The sequence below is a fragment of the Centroberyx gerrardi genome, chromosome 3 (genome assembly GCF_048128805.1).
Source record: "Centroberyx gerrardi isolate f3 chromosome 3, fCenGer3.hap1.cur.20231027, whole genome shotgun sequence".
Lineage (NCBI taxonomy): Eukaryota > Metazoa > Chordata > Actinopteri > Beryciformes > Berycidae > Centroberyx > Centroberyx gerrardi.
The window spans coordinates 22,308,549-22,326,082 of NC_135999.1; the positions used below are offsets into that span (position 1 = coordinate 22,308,549).

The 17,534-nt window shown below is 39.8% G+C and overlaps 2 protein-coding genes across 2 annotated transcripts; both read right to left on the reverse strand.

Annotated features, from left to right (window-relative positions):
* Positions 1-1,133: 1,133 nt before the first annotated feature.
* LOC139910680 (uncharacterized) lies at positions 1,134-6,219 on the reverse strand. Its single transcript, XM_078291469.1, has 7 exons — positions 6,106-6,219; positions 5,643-5,761; positions 5,235-5,333; positions 4,337-5,110; positions 3,338-3,480; positions 3,102-3,211; positions 1,134-2,928 (listed from the first exon to the last, which is right to left on the reverse strand). The coding sequence occupies exons 2-7, from the start codon at positions 5,719-5,721 to the stop codon at positions 2,793-2,795; spliced, it is 1,341 nt and encodes a 446-aa protein (XP_078147595.1). The 5' UTR covers positions 5,722-5,761; positions 6,106-6,219; the 3' UTR covers positions 1,134-2,792.
* A 6,014-nt stretch (positions 6,220-12,233) lies between these two features.
* On the reverse strand, positions 12,234-16,901 carry LOC139925078 (N-acetylaspartate synthetase-like). The gene is made up of 4 exons (XM_078289986.1): positions 16,782-16,901; positions 14,161-14,374; positions 13,694-13,858; positions 12,234-12,721 (listed from the first exon to the last, which is right to left on the reverse strand). The coding sequence occupies exons 1-4, from the start codon at positions 16,899-16,901 to the stop codon at positions 12,327-12,329; spliced, it is 894 nt and encodes a 297-aa protein (XP_078146112.1). The 3' UTR covers positions 12,234-12,326.
* Positions 16,902-17,534: the final 633 nt, after the last annotated feature.

Below are 17,534 nucleotides of genomic sequence, written 5' to 3' on the forward strand. Positions count from 1 at the left end.
GTAGGCCTATATGTGCAGAGTGATGTGTACAGTACTGTATAACCCACTGTCCACATTATGTATTGCACTGTCCCTTTGTGCTGTATGTAATGTCATGTTACCTGTGTTGTATCTGTGTCAGTATGCACTGTGGGACTGTGAATTGTCAATATGTCTCAGCACCAATATCACCAAGACAAAATTCTGTACATTATCTACACTACACTGCACTTCTTTTCAACATGTAGTCCTTACAGTTAACCAAATATGTGCTTATCATTGTAAACACAAACTTAATCCACTGGAACACTCAATCCCATGAAATCTGATAGCTTTTTCATTGCATTGGCTCAAAAACTCATAGCATGAGCAATTAAGAAATGTATTCTAATTCTAAATCTTTGCTTTTTCCCTTCAAATATGTTTCAGAGTAATCCAACAAAGTAATCCAATAGCAAGTATTCACTTCATCTGTTATTAATCATTCAATCATTCCTTTACAAGACTGTTTGTAATCTGATTACTGTTTTTGCAGTACCTGTAACAGATAGTTACTATTTTTATCAGACTACTGTAATGTAATTACATGTAGGCCTAATCAGTTACTCTCCTACCCTGTTTACACATAACACTTAACCAAACCAGCATTAGTAAACCCTGCTTGCTCTTTTTTGCAGTGATTCATCACACCAGTAGCACAAGAAATACAAGGTGAATTATTTTATTTGTAATCAATCATTCTTTGTATTTGTATGTATGATTGAAGCACCTGAGCACAATGAGTGTTAGTAGATAGTTAAAGAGCAAGAAAATATTAGAGATATTTTAGAAATCAGAAACAGAAATAACAGACCTTAAAAGGTATGGCCAATGTGTGAGTATTTAACAAAACAGCGTAATAATTTGCACTAATGCATCAACGACTTGTGATTCATCCTATACAATAAACACTACTCTTAAACTGAAATTGAGGTTGCAAAATAAGGGGGGGAAATCTATTGCATTGCAATGTGACTATCATACAACACAGCCATTTGCCACACATGTCAATTTCCAGTAAGAAAAACATTAATTGAATGGTTCTTAATAGCATAAGCATTAGTAACTGAGTGCATAGAAACTGTTGTGGAATTTCTTCAATATTCACAATTCCTCCACATTAGCCAGCAGCAGCTACTCAACATTTGTATGTCCACTTTCTTATTAGCTGATTTTTCATGCTATAATGTCAGAGGTGGTAGAAGTTCACAAATTCCCTACTCAAGTAAAAGTGCAAATACTCATCTAAAAATATACTCTGGTAGAAGTTGAAGTACCATTTCAAATCCTTTACTCAAGTCCTTTACATGGTCTTAAATTTACTTAAAGTATAAAAGTAAAAGTCGTTCTGTAAAAAAGTCATTTCTAATAAACTAAACTGGTTCTCTGTTGAGAGTTCCTCTGAATCCCAGATGAGAAATAGTCTGCAGCTCAAATCACTAACGTTAATTCTAGCAGCTGAATTAACTACGTTAATTCTCTCTCTTGTTGCTTCTCTCTTCTTCGTGTTGCTTCTCTTTCTGTCCCTTTCCTTCCTTTGTGGTGTCGCTTTGCTGAACAAGCAGCCAAACTCATTTGGCTCTTGATCAGCTGCTTCCGGGATGGAAGCTGTCTGATGCACAAAATACATTTCTTTTAGAAAATCAGTTGATGATTTCCCAAGAGTAACAAGTCTGTTTTGAAAATGTAATGAGTAGAAGGTACAGATTTTTCTTTTGAAATGTAGTGAGTAAAAGTAAAAAGTATTCAGTGTTCAAAATGTTTATTTTCTTGCATTTTCATATCAAAATCCTTACTGGGAAAACAATGTATTTTGAATGGTTACCTCATTCCATACCAGTAGGCAGAATAAAAATTCCAAGCAATACCATCACATATTTTTGAACAATTACGCTCCGCCCCTCTTCCAAAACGGATATCCCATTGGTTTACACTGTCGAATGATCCCTCCCCACGTTATGTCCTGGCCCAATATCCTGTTTCAACAGGAAACACATCAAGAGAGCAAGATGCTCTCAAAAATGCTGTTTCATTGTGACTTTAAAACGGGTACAACCGCCACAGTTGCTATGTCACTCCCTGCCTGGGAATCCATTAATGAGAGCGCCATTGTGCCCTTTGTCATTGGATCATCCTCAACCAATCACAGTAGCAAATGAGTGTGACATAATCTGACACTTTCCCCACCTGGGTAGACTGATCTGTAAAAAAATATTTATTTGTTAAAAATGCCACAGTTAGTTGATAGTTTCCTTATTTCAGTGTATCCCATACAGAACGATAGCTCCAATATCTACTAATGTGAAACTGGAATCAGGTATAATGCTAATAGGTATAAACTGTACAGAATGTATTTTTGAAAATCTCAGTACAATGCTAATATGATAATTAGCCTCTCTCAACCTATCTGCTCTAGCACTCTAGAGGGCCAACTGGTAAATTAAACTTTTTCCAAATCCAAGTTCCAAAGTTACTCATCACAACATAAATTTTAGTTCTCAGTGTCAACAATGCTTTAGGTTTGTGTGTAATTTGGTAAAATACAAATTTGGAACGGAAGCTATCTGCTCCTTTGAATGAAAGATGTTTGCTTCAGTTGCCCTTATTTTGCCATTAACGCCAATACACTGAGAGCAGATCCTATGTGCGATTTTTTTCCCTAACACGCTTCACAGTGATATTTGTTCTACCCTAAAACTGAGGTTGAATAAGATCTCTGACCTACCATACACTGACCAGAAAGGTTGGCTATAAGGCCATTCTATATAGGAAATCTACATCTCGCAGATCCATTTTTCGTCTTTGTCACATGACTCATCGTTCCAAACCCCGTTCCCTGTATGACGACGCCAGAATTCCGCACAGTCCTGGTGTCCATTCCAGCTGTTGGGCTGGTCGCTGCCCCAGTACCTGCAGTACAGAGAGACATTCAAAAGGAGATTAATTGTTGTTTCCATGACTTTACCAATTCCTGGATGATTGAAATCAACAAAGAGGATATGAATTCATGAATGGTGGCAAGACAAACCGTTCTTGGTTGTTGTTTTTTTAAATCATGCAAAGGTATGAGTTCAGTCTCTTACGCTGTGGTCAGTGACGTCCCGTCCACCCACTTCCAATCTCCTTCTACTCTTTCGTCATTCAAGCCAATCCAGATTTCGTCCCCATCTCCATACAAACCATTGATGAATGACTGAGAGAGATAACATGATGAAGAGAGATAACATTCAAAACATCAAGCAAATTTACGTGAACAAGAGTACAGCAACACATACTTGCACACATACATATAAATGCATGCGCACACAGATAAACGCACCATTTCTTCTGGGCTGTTGATGATTGCCAGGTCTGCCCCTTTGCTTTGACAGTCCTGTCTGCTCCGGATCCAGGATTTACGGGCCATAGAAGGGAAGTAGCAGCTATTCTGAAACTTCTTCCAGCCAGGAAGACAGGTCTTTTCTGTAAATTTAATATATACATCAATCGATAAGTAGATAGTGAGAACAAGTCAGTGCTCCCTACCATCCTTTTGGAGTATTACAATTTTTTAACTCATTTTTGATGGTTGACTGATTAGTTTTTCACAAAACGGCATTGTCAACAAAGTGACATTTCACTTTTGCTCCACATGCTAAGAGTGGAGCAGAGCAGCCCACCTTTCTCAGTGATACACCTTCCCACTGAGCACTAGACATGATTTCAATGTTGTGTCTATGCTTTAGCTCTCGTATATAGCCCAGGTTTAGATCAAGCAGTAAATACATTATTAAATATTTAAACAACACATAAACAGCTGTAGCTGAATATCAAAGTTATGTACCAGAGAAGTCTATATGTACAAGATAAAGCTTTGTTTTCGTCATAAAGATGGAGTCATAGCCGTCTACTAAACTTTCACTTTTAATCACTATATATAGCAAAATTTTAGCTTAAACATTAATCACCATTAAGACCTCCCAACGCAAAATTGCTCAATGTCTTCCTTCTTTGTTGAAAGAATAGTAATGATGAGGGATATAAATAATGAACATCCAAGGACAGATTGCAATCCAAGCCTAACCTAGACAATGTTCTGAAAGCAGAGCTCTCAACTATTACAAAAGTAATACTATAATAATTGTGTTAACTTCTTGTAAATGAAATAATGCTGAAGTTTAACAATTCATCCATTTCCTGTGGACCCCCTGGAACCCCCTCAAGGACCCCTGGTGGTCCCCGGACCCCATGTTGAGAACCACTGGGTTAGACATCCAAACTATGCTTTTATGCTGAATATGCTGAATTCATTCTTTTATTTCTGTTTCCTTTTTCTTACCTCTTATCGTTGCATTCAGTCTCTCAACTTCGGCAGTCAGGTTGTCGCATCTCATCTTTAACTTGTCTCTCTCCGCAGTTGCGTTGTTGTAACTGATCTGTAGCTGGTCTCGTTGTTGAATCAAAGCAGCATAACTAGCCTGCAGCTGGTTTGTCCCTTTTTCAAGTAAGTTGTAACTGGCCTTTAAATTCTCTCTCTCCTTAGTCAGGTTGTTGTGACTGCTCTGTAACTTGTCTTTCTCACTGGTGGCGGAGTTGTGGCTGATCTGTAACTTCTCTACTTCTTTAATCATGGAGTTGTAACTTGTCTGCAACTGCTCTCTTGATCTGGTCAGGTTGTTGTATCTGTTCTGTAAATTGTCCTTGTCTTTGGTCAATGAGTTGTAATTGGTCTGTAACTCATTTGTCTGTTTGACCGCTGAATTGTAACTTGTTTGTAACAAGTCTCTGGCTTTAGTCAAGGCATCGTTATTAGTCTGCAATTGGCCTTGACTGTTTTTTAGCTGATCTCTCTCATTCGTTAAAGCATTGTTACTGGTCCGTAACTGGCTTTCACTAATTTTAAGATCATTTCTTTCTTTTGTCAGAATGTTTATATTTTTTCGTAATTGTTCTCTCTGTGTAGTTATGTAATCATTATTGCTCTGTAACCGGGTTTGGATGCCTTGTAGTTCCCTTTTGTCTTTAAGCGTTGTCTTCAGGTTCTCCTGTATGTTGTCTTTTTCTTTAGTCATGGCATTGTAGCTGTTCTCTTGGTCTCTCTTTACATTGCGATCTGCAGAAGAGGTGAAATATTGATAAACGTGTCCTGGATCAGTGATCTCACCAATGATCTCATCTCAGGTAACTTCTATAAAACATTGGAATATTTGACAAAGAAAATAGAAAGGTAGACTCACGGTGGACTCCCTGGCCTATGATCCCAGCCAGCAGGAGAACACACAGCAGCCCCAGACAGACTGCAACAGGCCTGAGAGGGCTCTTTCTCAACTCATGAACTGAATCACAGGAAGCAGTAGAAATGTAAAAAAAGATGAAGTGATCTGAGGAACTTGTGGGTTTGTCAGCATCAGGGTGAATGTGATTGACTAGGATATTGAACTATTTAATTACAAAATGCTATACAGAATACTAATTTCAAGAAAAAACATTACCAGAAATTAAGTCATTGTTATTTCAGAGTTATACATGATTCTGCTGCTATTTTGAAGGTCTTGGAAAATTCTTGAATTGGCAAACAACTTTCCACAGTGAGTTTAACGTTAACAAATGCATGATCTCCTTTTGGAATGAAGCTCTCATTTTACCTGAATATTGAAACCTTCTGCCACCCGCTGTAAGGAGCTTATAGCCATTTTGGCTGTCATCAGTCTCCATGGTTGTCATCGTAGAGTCACTCTTGCTGGCAAGAGATTACAGTAAATCTCTGCAAGTCAACAAAATATTTCACTTCTGATATGAAGTCAGACAGAATTTTTAAACGATCTAACTACAACCTCTCTCCCCTTACATCTCCTTTGAATTGCATCCCCCTCTCACGTCTTTACCTCCTCTACTTGCCCCAGTATGCTCATGTCTTCAAGAAAATATATCCTTCCTATCTGTTCTCCTCAGCTCTTATTATTTTATCTAACATCATCACAGGAACATTTTGTTACATCTAGGTGTATTGACAGGGTGCTGACCCTTTCACTCCTTCCTGTTGATTGTTTATAATTTATTTAGCTTGTAGTGTGTCACTTATCATAAATGTTCCTGCATAAATCTTACCTGGGCTTGAAGAGATAATAACAAACACAGCAGAAGGACTTGAAATAAAATGGTACTCCTCTTGAGCAATCCCAGGATACAATGACGTTTCAATGATTCGACCACTGGAAGAGTTCAGCCTGCAAAAGCAGCAGTTATACCACCCTTGAATCCTTGTGATATTTTCTTTATACTTGTGGCCAGTGGGGCGGGAATTGAGGGTTGGACAGGAGGCGGAGAGAGAGCCAGGGGCAGTCCAAGAGGCATACCTGCACCTATTTACCCTCTGTCTATATACATTATCTGTGTGTTTCAGTAGATGCTGGTAGGAAAGCCGTTGTACTGACGGACGAGAGTGTGCGTCCTTACGCCTAAAGACAACCTAAAAAGGCTATTTGTATGTAGACTACTGAATTTATCCCTGAATGGGTAGAATTTATAAAGAGCAGGGACAGGCAACCATGTGCCACGCAGGTTTTTGTTCTAACCAAGCAGTATAGACTTCACTGATTATTTCCCCATCTCTGGTTGAAGTTAATCAATGAAAACTGCTGCTGTGTATGGTTGGAATGAAAAGCTGCATACTCTCGACTCTCCATGGCACATGATGATGATGATGCCCGTCCCTGCCGTGAGGCGAAGATTGATCTCAACACCGGTGGTGCACAATTTGTGTTGTGATTATTGTTGTAATGCTGACAGAAACTTGTGAAATCAACTGGTGTGTTTTGTTGAAATAAACACCTGCTTCCTCTTTGGTCATGATGACACATGGGTGAAGACCACTGCTCCATGGTGTGTTTGAGATACAGTAATTATACAAAGAGGTCAGCAATGGCACTTTCACAATCAGTGGTTCAGAAATATGAGTAAGTTCCGATTTCAACATAGAAATGCTGAACTTGCTGTTTCAAAAAAACAGATATCAGCATCCTGTCAAATAATAGTTTGATGCACCTGCACCAACTCTACTTGTCACCAAGTTGAGTCTAACAGCAGAAGACCTTTTATGCTAAATGCAGATTACACAACTTTGAAAATCGCCAAATCGCTGTACCGCACACATTACACAACATTCTTTCTTGTAATCTGTTGTCTTGTCGATGTAGTGCTGCGCACACTACACAATCAAGCGCAGACGAGATTTACAAATTACAAGATCTCTCACCTACAGGGATCCCTGACAAAGAGCGATACACAGTTTTCTCACGAAAACACACACAAGAAGTGGCCCTGAATGATTACTGGTGTGTGCTTGTCATTCCATTCTCTGTGTGAGAAAATGTCAGCAGCGGGTAGAGGTCAGGTGACCGAGCTGAAGCATGTAATGTCATCCTTTTTGCAAAATAATAATAATGATAATAATAATTGTATTCACCATTTTATTCATGATTTTAAGTTTTTATTCATCATTAAAGAATAAAAATTGGTCTCGACCTCAAGACTTGAGGTCAAAACCAAGACAAGACCAAGACAAAATAGGTCCAAGACCAAGACCGAGATCAGGCACTGCTGGTCTCAAGACTGGTCTCGTTCTAGAGACTTACAACTCTGCCGTCCTCAGTACTTGTCATACACTGCTCAAACTACAAGACCATTTCAGATTTTGTGCCGATAATTTCAAACATGCTTGAAAATGTCGGGCCGTCTGGGACGGTTCCAAGACTGGGTCAGAACGAGTCTCTGAACTGCTCATACTTAACGAGCGTCGGTGACGGGCATGAGCACTGATTTGGCTCTGACCTGGAGTTTTTGTCCCCTATCTCAAAAACTTGTCTGGGGAGGGAAAATCAGGGCTAAAATCGCGTAGTGTGCGGTTGGCATTAGATGCCTTTTACATCTCATGTGGATGCACAGGAAGTCAACCTGACCTGTCACTGTTCTCTCGCTAGATGCAGAAAAAAGCTTTGATAGGGTAGAATGGAAATATCTTAGATTTGCCCTGAGGAAATTTGGTATTGGTCTTTGTTTTTTTAAATGGATTGATGTATTGTATTGTGGTACAAAGGCAGCTGTCCAAACAAATATATATGATATCCCAATTTTTTTTTATTATCCAGATCAAAGAAGGCTGTTCTGTATCTCTGTTATTGTTTCTGATTGCACTTGAGCCTTTGGCAATTGCAATTAGATCAAACCCACAACTTGAGGGAGTGATGAGAGGACAGGAAGAGCATAAACTTTTCTTACTGGCGGACAACATTTTACGACTAATAAAAAACCCAACAAAATCTATACCACCACTTATACAGGTTGTTGACGGATTCTCAGTTATATCAGGGTAAAAGGTAATTGGCATAAGTCAGAGGCTATGCCCGTCTCCATGGATTGTTCACCAACCTTGGTTATTCCTTTTAATTTTAAGAGGAAGGAAGATTGCCATATGGAAAATCCTGAAACTTAGTTTGTGCAGAAAAATAAATACAGTGAAGATGGCAATTATACCTAAATTTTATTATGTTTCTATGATGCTCCCAGTGGATATCCCAGAGACCATCTTTAAACTAATAAAATGTTTACAGATTTTCTTTGGGGTGGGAAAAAAACATGTATTAGTATGCAAAAATGATATGCACTACAAGAAAATGGTGGTTTGGGTGTCCCAAATGCAGAGTTATATAATATGACATTTGAGATGGTGAAGCTTGCAAAACACTGAAAATTGAATGATAGGGAACAGAGGTGGATGAAATTAGAGAAAAGCTCAACAGCTCCCTTTGGACCACTGCATGTGCTATCCCAGGAAAGGTTAGAGTCAACAGACCAGCAATATAACAGTCCGATGTTCATACATTCAAAAACAGTATTAATAGCAATACATAAAATGCTGAAACAATCACCTTATAAACAAACATCTGTTTGGTATAATCCCAAAATCTCTCTTGGTAAAAATAAGTTCTGTCACAGTCTTTGAGAAGGTCGAAAATAAGAATGTAGTTGGAGGATTTTTCTTCTTTGCCTGAGCTAAAATGCTATGTAAAAGAACTAATGGCAAGTGTGAAACCTTGCGAATAGTCTGGCAAAGTGATTTACAAAGTGAGATTGATTATAATGCATGGAAGCAAATCTTGTCAAGGAATAGGGATTATATCAGAGATGCGAGGGGGAGAAAAGGGTACAATTCTCCATGCTCTCTGGGAATGTTGGGTAATATGCCTTGTATGGGAACAGGTCCTACAGTGTATAGAGGAGGACCTTGAACTTTCAGTAGTACGGAACCCAAGGATGTCCCTGCTGTTTGATAGATCCCAGGTTCCAGGATGGGACAAGACTGAATTTGAAATTCTACGCATGGGTAAAGTTGCAATGTTAAGGCTGGTATTAAAAGGCTGGAAATCTACACAGGCCTGCATTTAACCCCTTGTACCCTGACTTTACCCTTAAATTTCCCCTTAAGCAGCTTCAAAGTTAGAAAAAAAAAAAAATCCTATAACTGTACAACAATGTCACGTCCATATTCTTTATCTGATCGTTGCAACACTTTCTTGAAGCTCTAGCTGCTTATATTGAATGAAATATTAAAATACAAGACTCCATGTTTTTATGGCTGCACCATTACATCAAATGGAAAAAATCTAGATGTTTGTGCATCATTTTATACAAATTTCCCTGTAATTCAGCATGACACATTTGGTGTCTTTGGAAAACTTGTGTTTTTGGAAAACTTGTTATTAAAATAAAGTTCTGTGGGTTTGAATGAAGCTTGGCCGTGCAACCTGTGTTTGTAGTGATGGGCCCAGTGGCGGGGCCACCAGGGAAGAAGAGGTTAAAGAATGGGTAGATATGTTAATCAATGCAGTTACATATAAAATGACGTTAACAAAAAGAATTACAAAAAGTGAAAAGTCATAGGAAACATGGGATAAATTCCTAAGATATTTGCAGGGAGGAGATAGCCTACATAAAGCAGATATACAATCTATCGCCTTTTGTTTATTCTTTATTTTTAATGATTTAGGTTATTTATGTGTCTCACAATATCTATGTTTTGTAAAGAATGAGGAAAATGAGGTTGGCCAATAGATAATGGATGATGATGACTTTAAACCCCTGTGAGCACATATAATTGCGATGACACTGCTGATACCACTGATTAACACGCCTTCAGCCAGAGAGGGGAAACTCATTAGTGAGATCAGCTGTTGTGTTTGGTTGGAATAAACACCTGCTTCCTCTCACATGGGTGAAGACCACTGCTCCATAGTGTGTTTGAGATCAGGATGGTACAGTAGTTATACAAAGAGGCCAGCAATGACACTTTCACAATCAGTGGTTAGTGTAGCATGAGCAAATATGAGGAAGTTCCGATTACACAGGACACAGAAATGCTGAACATGCTGTTTCCAAATAACGGTTATTGACATACTATCTCTGTGAGAGAATGTCAGGACAGATAGGTAGTATTATTTTCATTCTCCGCCAAATGCGAGCACAACTCGATGAAGAAAATCCTCCTTAGGTGCACGGCCAAAGATTAATACATGAAGAAAGAAAAGCCAGCACTCTTAATGTCCTTTTGTCATATATTTGAATGGGCAGCTATAGAGAGTGTCTATAGCTGCCCATTCAAATATATGACAAAAGGACATTAAGAGTGCTGGCTTTTCTTTCTTCAAGTATTATTTTCATTATCATAACCAAACTATACCACGGTTAATTTTTTATCTTGGAGAGAAATATATCGTTAGTTGTTGTGAAGTGAAGTAACTACAGTGGTCACTTGCCCTATAGTTAGCCAAAAGTAACTGGCATGCACAAGCTGTCTGGGCAGTTTCCAAGGCTCCTCGCCTCTCACACACTCGCTCCTCACCCCTCCCCTCCCCAGCTACTGCGAAAGCCTCACCCCAACGTATATGAAGCAAAAACAAAAAGAGCTGGTGTGTCAGATGCACTACAGTTTACCAAGAATGGTGCAACAAACAAACAAATGGTGCAAATTGCTCAAACTAACTACCACAAGTATGGAAATAAAAGCTAATACAGGTATAACTCATCAAACCATGACATCAAACTATGGGCTACAGCAGCAGAAGACCATGGTGGGTTCCACTCCTGTCGGCTAAGAACAAGAAGATGAAACTAAAATAGGCACCCATAGCTATTAGGAGACTAGAAGAGACCAAAGCAGAAGAGACAATTTTAATACTTTTTTTTTTTTTCCAGTAGGCATGCTGGCTAAGAAAAAGTTCCATTCTATTCAAATTAATACAGTAAAAGGTTCACATAGAAAAAAAAAACATGAGATACTAGTTAGGAAAAGTAAATACAAGTGGATATTAAACAGTTAAACAAGGAGTGGATATTGTTGTTGAGGAAAATCACAGGAGCCTAGAACTGGGAACACAATGCCAGAGCAATGGTTTGCAAATATAATAAGTCTAATTGGATTCCTTTGTTTTTACAGTGACATCCTCTCATTTTTCAAAATTATTACTGCATTTCTGATGATGTGTGGTGTAAAATACCTTGTTACAGTAATTATCTCCTCACTGACTATTGTCAGCGAGAAGACAATTGAAGTGGAAGTGAGACTGTCCTGACAGACTGCTACACCCTTCCCTTATCTAGTCGGGGCAGTTGTGTCATCAGGGTCCGTTAAGATCTATAAAACGGCCTCACCCAGAGAATTAAAAAAAAGCAGTTGTTGTTCACCAACAGATAGAACAACTTGGCCTGATAACATACTGAACACTGCAGTATCTGATTTGTCCTGAGGCATTGAGCCGCACCGGTCTGCTACTCTGAAGCTTTAAACAGAATTATTTCCAACAACAATTTGAACCAAGTCTGGTTATGGAATTAATTTTGTATGAGAGCAGCACTGTATGATTGCATATTGTGCAGCTTGCTGGAGCTATGTGTCACCCTGTGTTGTAACACAGAGTGATAGACAGCACCCTCCTCTGGCCTTGGCAAAATAAGCATAAGCAATAAACAGTGTTTTTAATTATGAGGAAAGCCATGGAAAATTGGATAGATTCCGTTTTCCAATTATACCGTCCAGCACAGCTACTCACATATTTGTGTAACATATTTATTGTGCCATTCATGCAAGCTGGGTTATATTAAAGCATTTTCAAATGGGTTAGTGGGTTACTTAATGGATACTGTGGGCTCACATAATCTCACATATATAGATAATAATAACTTAACTAAAATGTATGGCAAACTCATTGTGAGACTGTCAATTGATTTCAACTGAGTACTAACTCCAGTTTAATTCTCTGCACCCTCACTAAAAGTCAGTGTTGTCCATTGGTCGTGATCCTGTCCTTATGCACATCCAGGTAGTAGTGATGATGGCGGACCCGGTAGAACATCCGTTCCAGTAAGGGCGGTCTGTCACCTGGTGCGATGTATCCATTGGAGACCCCCGTGCACCGGAAGCCCAGCCGCTGGTAGAGCCGGTGGGCAGCCGGTGTGTACGCCGTGGTTCCCAAGACCACCGACGAGTACCTGCGAGTCACGGCAAATTCCAGAAGTTTCCGTCCCAGCGCCATGCCAACTCCACAGCGCCGACAGCCCCGGTCCACAGACATCCGCCGCAGCTCGACAGCACCGCTCGGCTCCTGCTGGCCTACAGCTGCCACAGCACCCACTACTTTGCCTTCCAGCTCTGCTACCCACAGACAGGAGTCTGAAATGTAGATAGATAGATAGATAGATAGATAGATAGATAGATAGATAGATAGATAGACTGCTGATCATTGGGTTACAGGAGTATTTGTCACACTTATTGTCAAGTCACTGTGGCTCTGCCCCTCAATCTCCTTACTATTGTTTGCTTGCAATATTGGTGATCTAGGAATTTACGCCTATTCTGCTTTGCACTCAAGTTATTCTGGATAAGAGCATCAACTAAATGCCTATAATGTAATGTAATGTCTGAGTTTTTGCTAATCAAATTCCACCATTATTCACTGACTACTCCATGACATGTAGCAAAATTTCCATGACCAATATTTGTCAAAGTCTATGTTCATGTTACATTTTCTCGATGGTAGTGAATAGGCCTACCTGGTTAAAATGTCCGGTTTAGGCTAGCTACAGCTATCATCTGTGAGTTTTATAATGTGGACATTTTTCAGGGTTGTCATTACCCCCAGGTGTACCAGCAGGTGTTTATGATTTCCAAAACTTTTTTGACATGCATCATTTGCTGTAACTTTTTTGGGCCTGTGATACATAATTATTCAAATTACATTGAACTTACCAGGTTTTGCTTTACATTAGGAAACCTGTTATGTGTATTTATGTGTATTTATTTGTTAAGGGAATAAAACCTCGCTTGAAACAGGCACTTTTGCATGTTGTTCTATTGATTGTTGTAGTCGGGGTTCCTACACAGTTTCAATTTCAAAATTCCATACTTTTTCCAACATTTTCTTGATTTGATTTGAAGAATTTGGTCTTCAATACAATTTACATAGATAGCCATCTTGTCCCTACTAACTGCCATATCACTCCATGGATGGTGAAGATTATTCTTCATTGACAAATACCAAAATATTTGAGATGACAGGGGTCTAAACAACAGAAAGTGTGTAGTTGCACATTTACATGTACATCGGGACATTTTAACAATATTTTCCACAATTTTCCAATTTACCTGGTGATTTCATGTAAAACCCCTCGATGTCGCCCATGTCTCCGCTCCTGGCGCGCTCCAGGTATCGGCGGCTCACCCGCCAGCTGCAGAAGTAGCGCCCGCCCAGGACAAGTACCGGCGCGAGGCCTGCCACCCACCAAGACACGGTGATGACGAAACAGACGACTGCAAGAGGAAAGTTGTGAAAAGATACCAGCAGAAAAATAAAAAGGGAAGGATGAGGGCAAGTTGCTATAGCAGATGACACACACACACACACACACACACACTTCTAGCCTACTTATATATATATAATACAATATAATATAATATAATATAATATAATATAATTAAATAATACATAATAATAGCCTAATACATAATAATAAACATGTATAAACGCGCATGTTTTGCGCGTTTATGCCTGTTTTCCTAACTGAAGAGGCAACCATAAAACTCATAAATATTAAATTATATTTGTATCTTACTTGTCACAGCAGTGTAGAGTAAAAGGCTCTCGGGGTGATGTCTCAACCCCCTGAAGGCCGTGTCCGGTACCATCTCCATCAGCCCTTCATAAAAGATGCGCTGCACCTCCAGATTGTCCGCAGGCTCAAACTCGCGCACAACGACGCTTCTGTTTTTGAATCCGCTGTCAAGTTCTTTGTCGTCCCCTGTCTGTGCCTCTTCCTCCATGTCAAACTATGAAAACCACATGATGCAGATTTTGTTGAGAGCATGCTTTAGCCGAGGCCCCAGCACTGATAATTTATTTCTACAATGCTTCCATTGTACTTACATTGTTGTAGATTGTGAACAGTTTTCTCTCTATTTTGGAACTGTATGATGCACCTAAAACTTCACTGTTGGTTTTAGCGCGTCTGTCAGTAAGGTTCCCTTGCAGATAAGGACCCCACCATAGAGATATGCTGAATCTAATCGTCCGGACTACAGGCTTTTACGTATTCTGACGTTGACTGAAGTGCTCAGCGTGACTATGTGAGTTGGCAAGGGTGCAGGGGTGTGAGACTGGGACAAGCCAGAGCCATTTATTGAGATGGAAAAAAGTAATGGACAGCCTTCAGCAATAGGATAAAACAGTTTGAAAACTGTTTAATCTCTGTGGTCCCCAGCACGTTTGGAGGCTATACTGTTATCAGCTGTGAGAAGACATCCTGCTTGGACGGAAGGAAAGTTAAACCCTGTGCAAGCCAATGGTTTTCAAAAAGGGTATAATAGGCTAATAAAGTTTAACCATCAGGGGCCCTGCCTATGTTGCTATATAATATGACAGCATGAACATCATGTATTAAGTTGCAGGTCAGCTTTGTTCATTGTAGCTCCTTAATGAGAATTTGTTGGCAACCTTACCTGAACTTGAAGTCTTTCAAAGTCCACCGAGCACCGATCTCAGATACACAGTAACTGCAATATCTAGCCTATATGAACTGCAACTGTAACTTTTATTATTTATTTATAATATTTGTTTTCAGTAAAACCGATGGGCACAGCTACATGTCTTTTCAGGAACTGATTCTAATTCAGTTCCGTTTCTGATGTGATGAAGCCATAGCACTGTGTGTTGTTGCCAGATAGTCTCTTAAAGAAACAGTACCAATTACCTAAGAACAATACATTGTGTTTCAAAGATTAAATTATTATTAAAGCTTCACATTTCAGGGAATGTCAGTTTTAGAGGTCTAGATGTGACTCAAAATAAAAGGTGTTAATTACCTGTTATTACCAGTTAATGTGTTGGCATGTGTAACACGCTTGGTCGTGTCTTAGCTTATATTAGCTTTAGTGAAATGCTCCTATAGCTTGACAGGGCCAGACAACATCATGATTGGGACTTTCTTTTTTTAAGTTTTATAGTTTTTATTATTTTTTAAAGAAGCCACATACAACATACGCAATGTAAACACCAATGCAATACAAAGACAAAACAATACATAAACAGTACTTGAGAACAACCCCCTTAAAAGGATAATGCATTGAATAAAGTAGACTTATATCTAATGAGAGAAAGGGAGGCATGAGAAAATATTTGCAGTGCAAACAAAACTTAAATAGTAACAAACAACACTGATTAAAAAAAAAACAACCAACATGTTTTTACAATGGTACACAATGAGATGGAGGACAAGAGAGTTAACGGTGAGTCGAACTTCCATCAGGGCCCTTAATGTGGATTTCCCAATTATTCCATTTCGGCATGTAAAGGTCTACGTTATTCATAAGCCTGAAAGACAGCTTTTCCAGTGCTGCCAGATGTCCAAGCTGACTAGACCAGGAATTCACAGAGGGAGCATCGGGGGCCTTCCATTCACACATGATTAGTTTGCGACCCAGCATGAGGGCTGTTTGAATCCACTCTGCATCTGAGGGACATAGATCCCTGATCTTTTTAAAATTTCTTAATATCAGGTTCCACTCTCCTTCTGTGAATGATGTGCCCAGATCAGACTCCCACACCACTTTAAGGGCAGAGGCCGAATTATCTGAGCAGCGTAGAAGCATTAAGTAACAGTAAGATGCTTTGTGTCCTAGCCCAAATACCTTAAGTATCTGCGTGAGGATGTCTGCAGTGGCGGGTGGTGTGGAGGGGGATCCAAATGTTTGAACAAGTAGATGTCTAAGTTGTAAATAACGCCAAAACTGATGTTGAGCTAGCGCAAAAGACTCCTTTAGATTATTAAAAGACCTAATAGTGCCCCCCTCATAAAGATCACCCAGTACCTTAATTCCTCTGTCAAACCACAATTTCCAGATAACAGGTGAGTGCCCTATACACAACTTGTGGTTTAACCAAATAGAGGCTGAGAGATGGCGGTGAGGGTCAAATTTGCACATGGCAGCGATTCTCTTCCACAACCACTGCATATGAGATAAAATTGGATGAGTTTGCTCATCTGTTGTCAACTAGGTTGTGACAAAGTGAATAGGGTGAAGCAGTCTACACAAGGAGCTATCAATGGTATACCAGGGAGGAGATCGTTCTGGGGGGTAAGGACCAGTGAACCATGTGCCGGAGACCAAAGGCGAAATGATATAACAAAAGGTTTGGGATCTTTTTTTCGCGTAAAAAAGAGAGTGCGTCCCGACCCACACATCCCTCGGGGAAACCGTCGAACCGTAAGTTGTTGCGTCTGCTCCTGTTCTCCAGGTCGTCGATTTTCCGGCGGAGTTGTTCAACTTCACTCTTGGTGGCTGGGGGGTCCGTTTCCATGGCTTTATTGGCATCTTCAAGAAAATCCAGCCGAGATTCTGCATTACCGATGCGCGCCGTAGCCTAATGTCTGCTAGTTTGTTTTCACGGTTGCTCGCTGAATGATGTTGAGTTTTTCCTCTTGTTTCTCAGACATTTCTTTAAGTAGTGCGTACATTTTAGCAATGTCCGCAGCCAGTGAGGCATTGTCCACATCGGGCTTGCTGGACTTAGCATCGAGGTTAGCTTGGTCCGTTACTTGGCTAGCATTGGTGCTGGGAGCTAACCCAGACTTTGCAGTGTTTGAGCTGTTTCTTGTAGGAATACCGGGTGTTTTTGTTTGGTTAGGCATCTTTGTCAGTTTACTTTGATATTTCGATTCGAGAGAGGTTGATTCGTTTGTAATATCTCGTTATATTATGAAATATACTGCATCGACAGCCGGAGCTCTCTTTCAAGCCGACATACTTGTTGCCCGCCTCACGTGACTCCCATGATTGGGACTTTCACATGTAGGCCTACCGCTTTATTCAACTATACTTATCAACCATACAATGCCTGGTCTCTACGGCACTATATTCTCTATAATATAGTGTAACCATAAAGACGTAGTGAGTGTGACGTCACCCATAGGTTTCTGAGAGGCCGTTTTGA

Coding starts and splice junctions, on each gene's coding strand:
- LOC139910680 (XM_078291469.1), bottom strand. CDS start 5,721: ATGACAACCATGGAGACTGATGACAGCCAAAATGGCTATAAGCTCCTT. Junction 5,111..5,234: donor CATAGGCCAGGGAGTCCACC/GTGAGTCTACCT, acceptor CCTCTTCTGCAG/ATCGCAATGTAAAGAGAGAC. Junction 2,929..3,101: donor GGGACGTCACTGACCACAGC/GTAAGAGACTGA, acceptor TCTGTACTGCAG/GTACTGGGGCAGCGACCAGC.
- LOC139925078 (XM_078289986.1), bottom strand. CDS start 16,901: ATGGAAACGGACCCCCCAGCCACCAAGAGTGAAGTTGAACAACTCCGC. Junction 14,375..16,781: donor ACGGTTTCCCCGAGGGATGT/GTGGGTCGGGAC, acceptor TGGTTTTCATAG/TTTGACATGGAGGAAGAGGC. Junction 13,859..14,160: donor ACTCTACACTGCTGTGACAA/GTAAGATACAAA, acceptor TTCCTCTTGCAG/TCGTCTGTTTCGTCATCACC.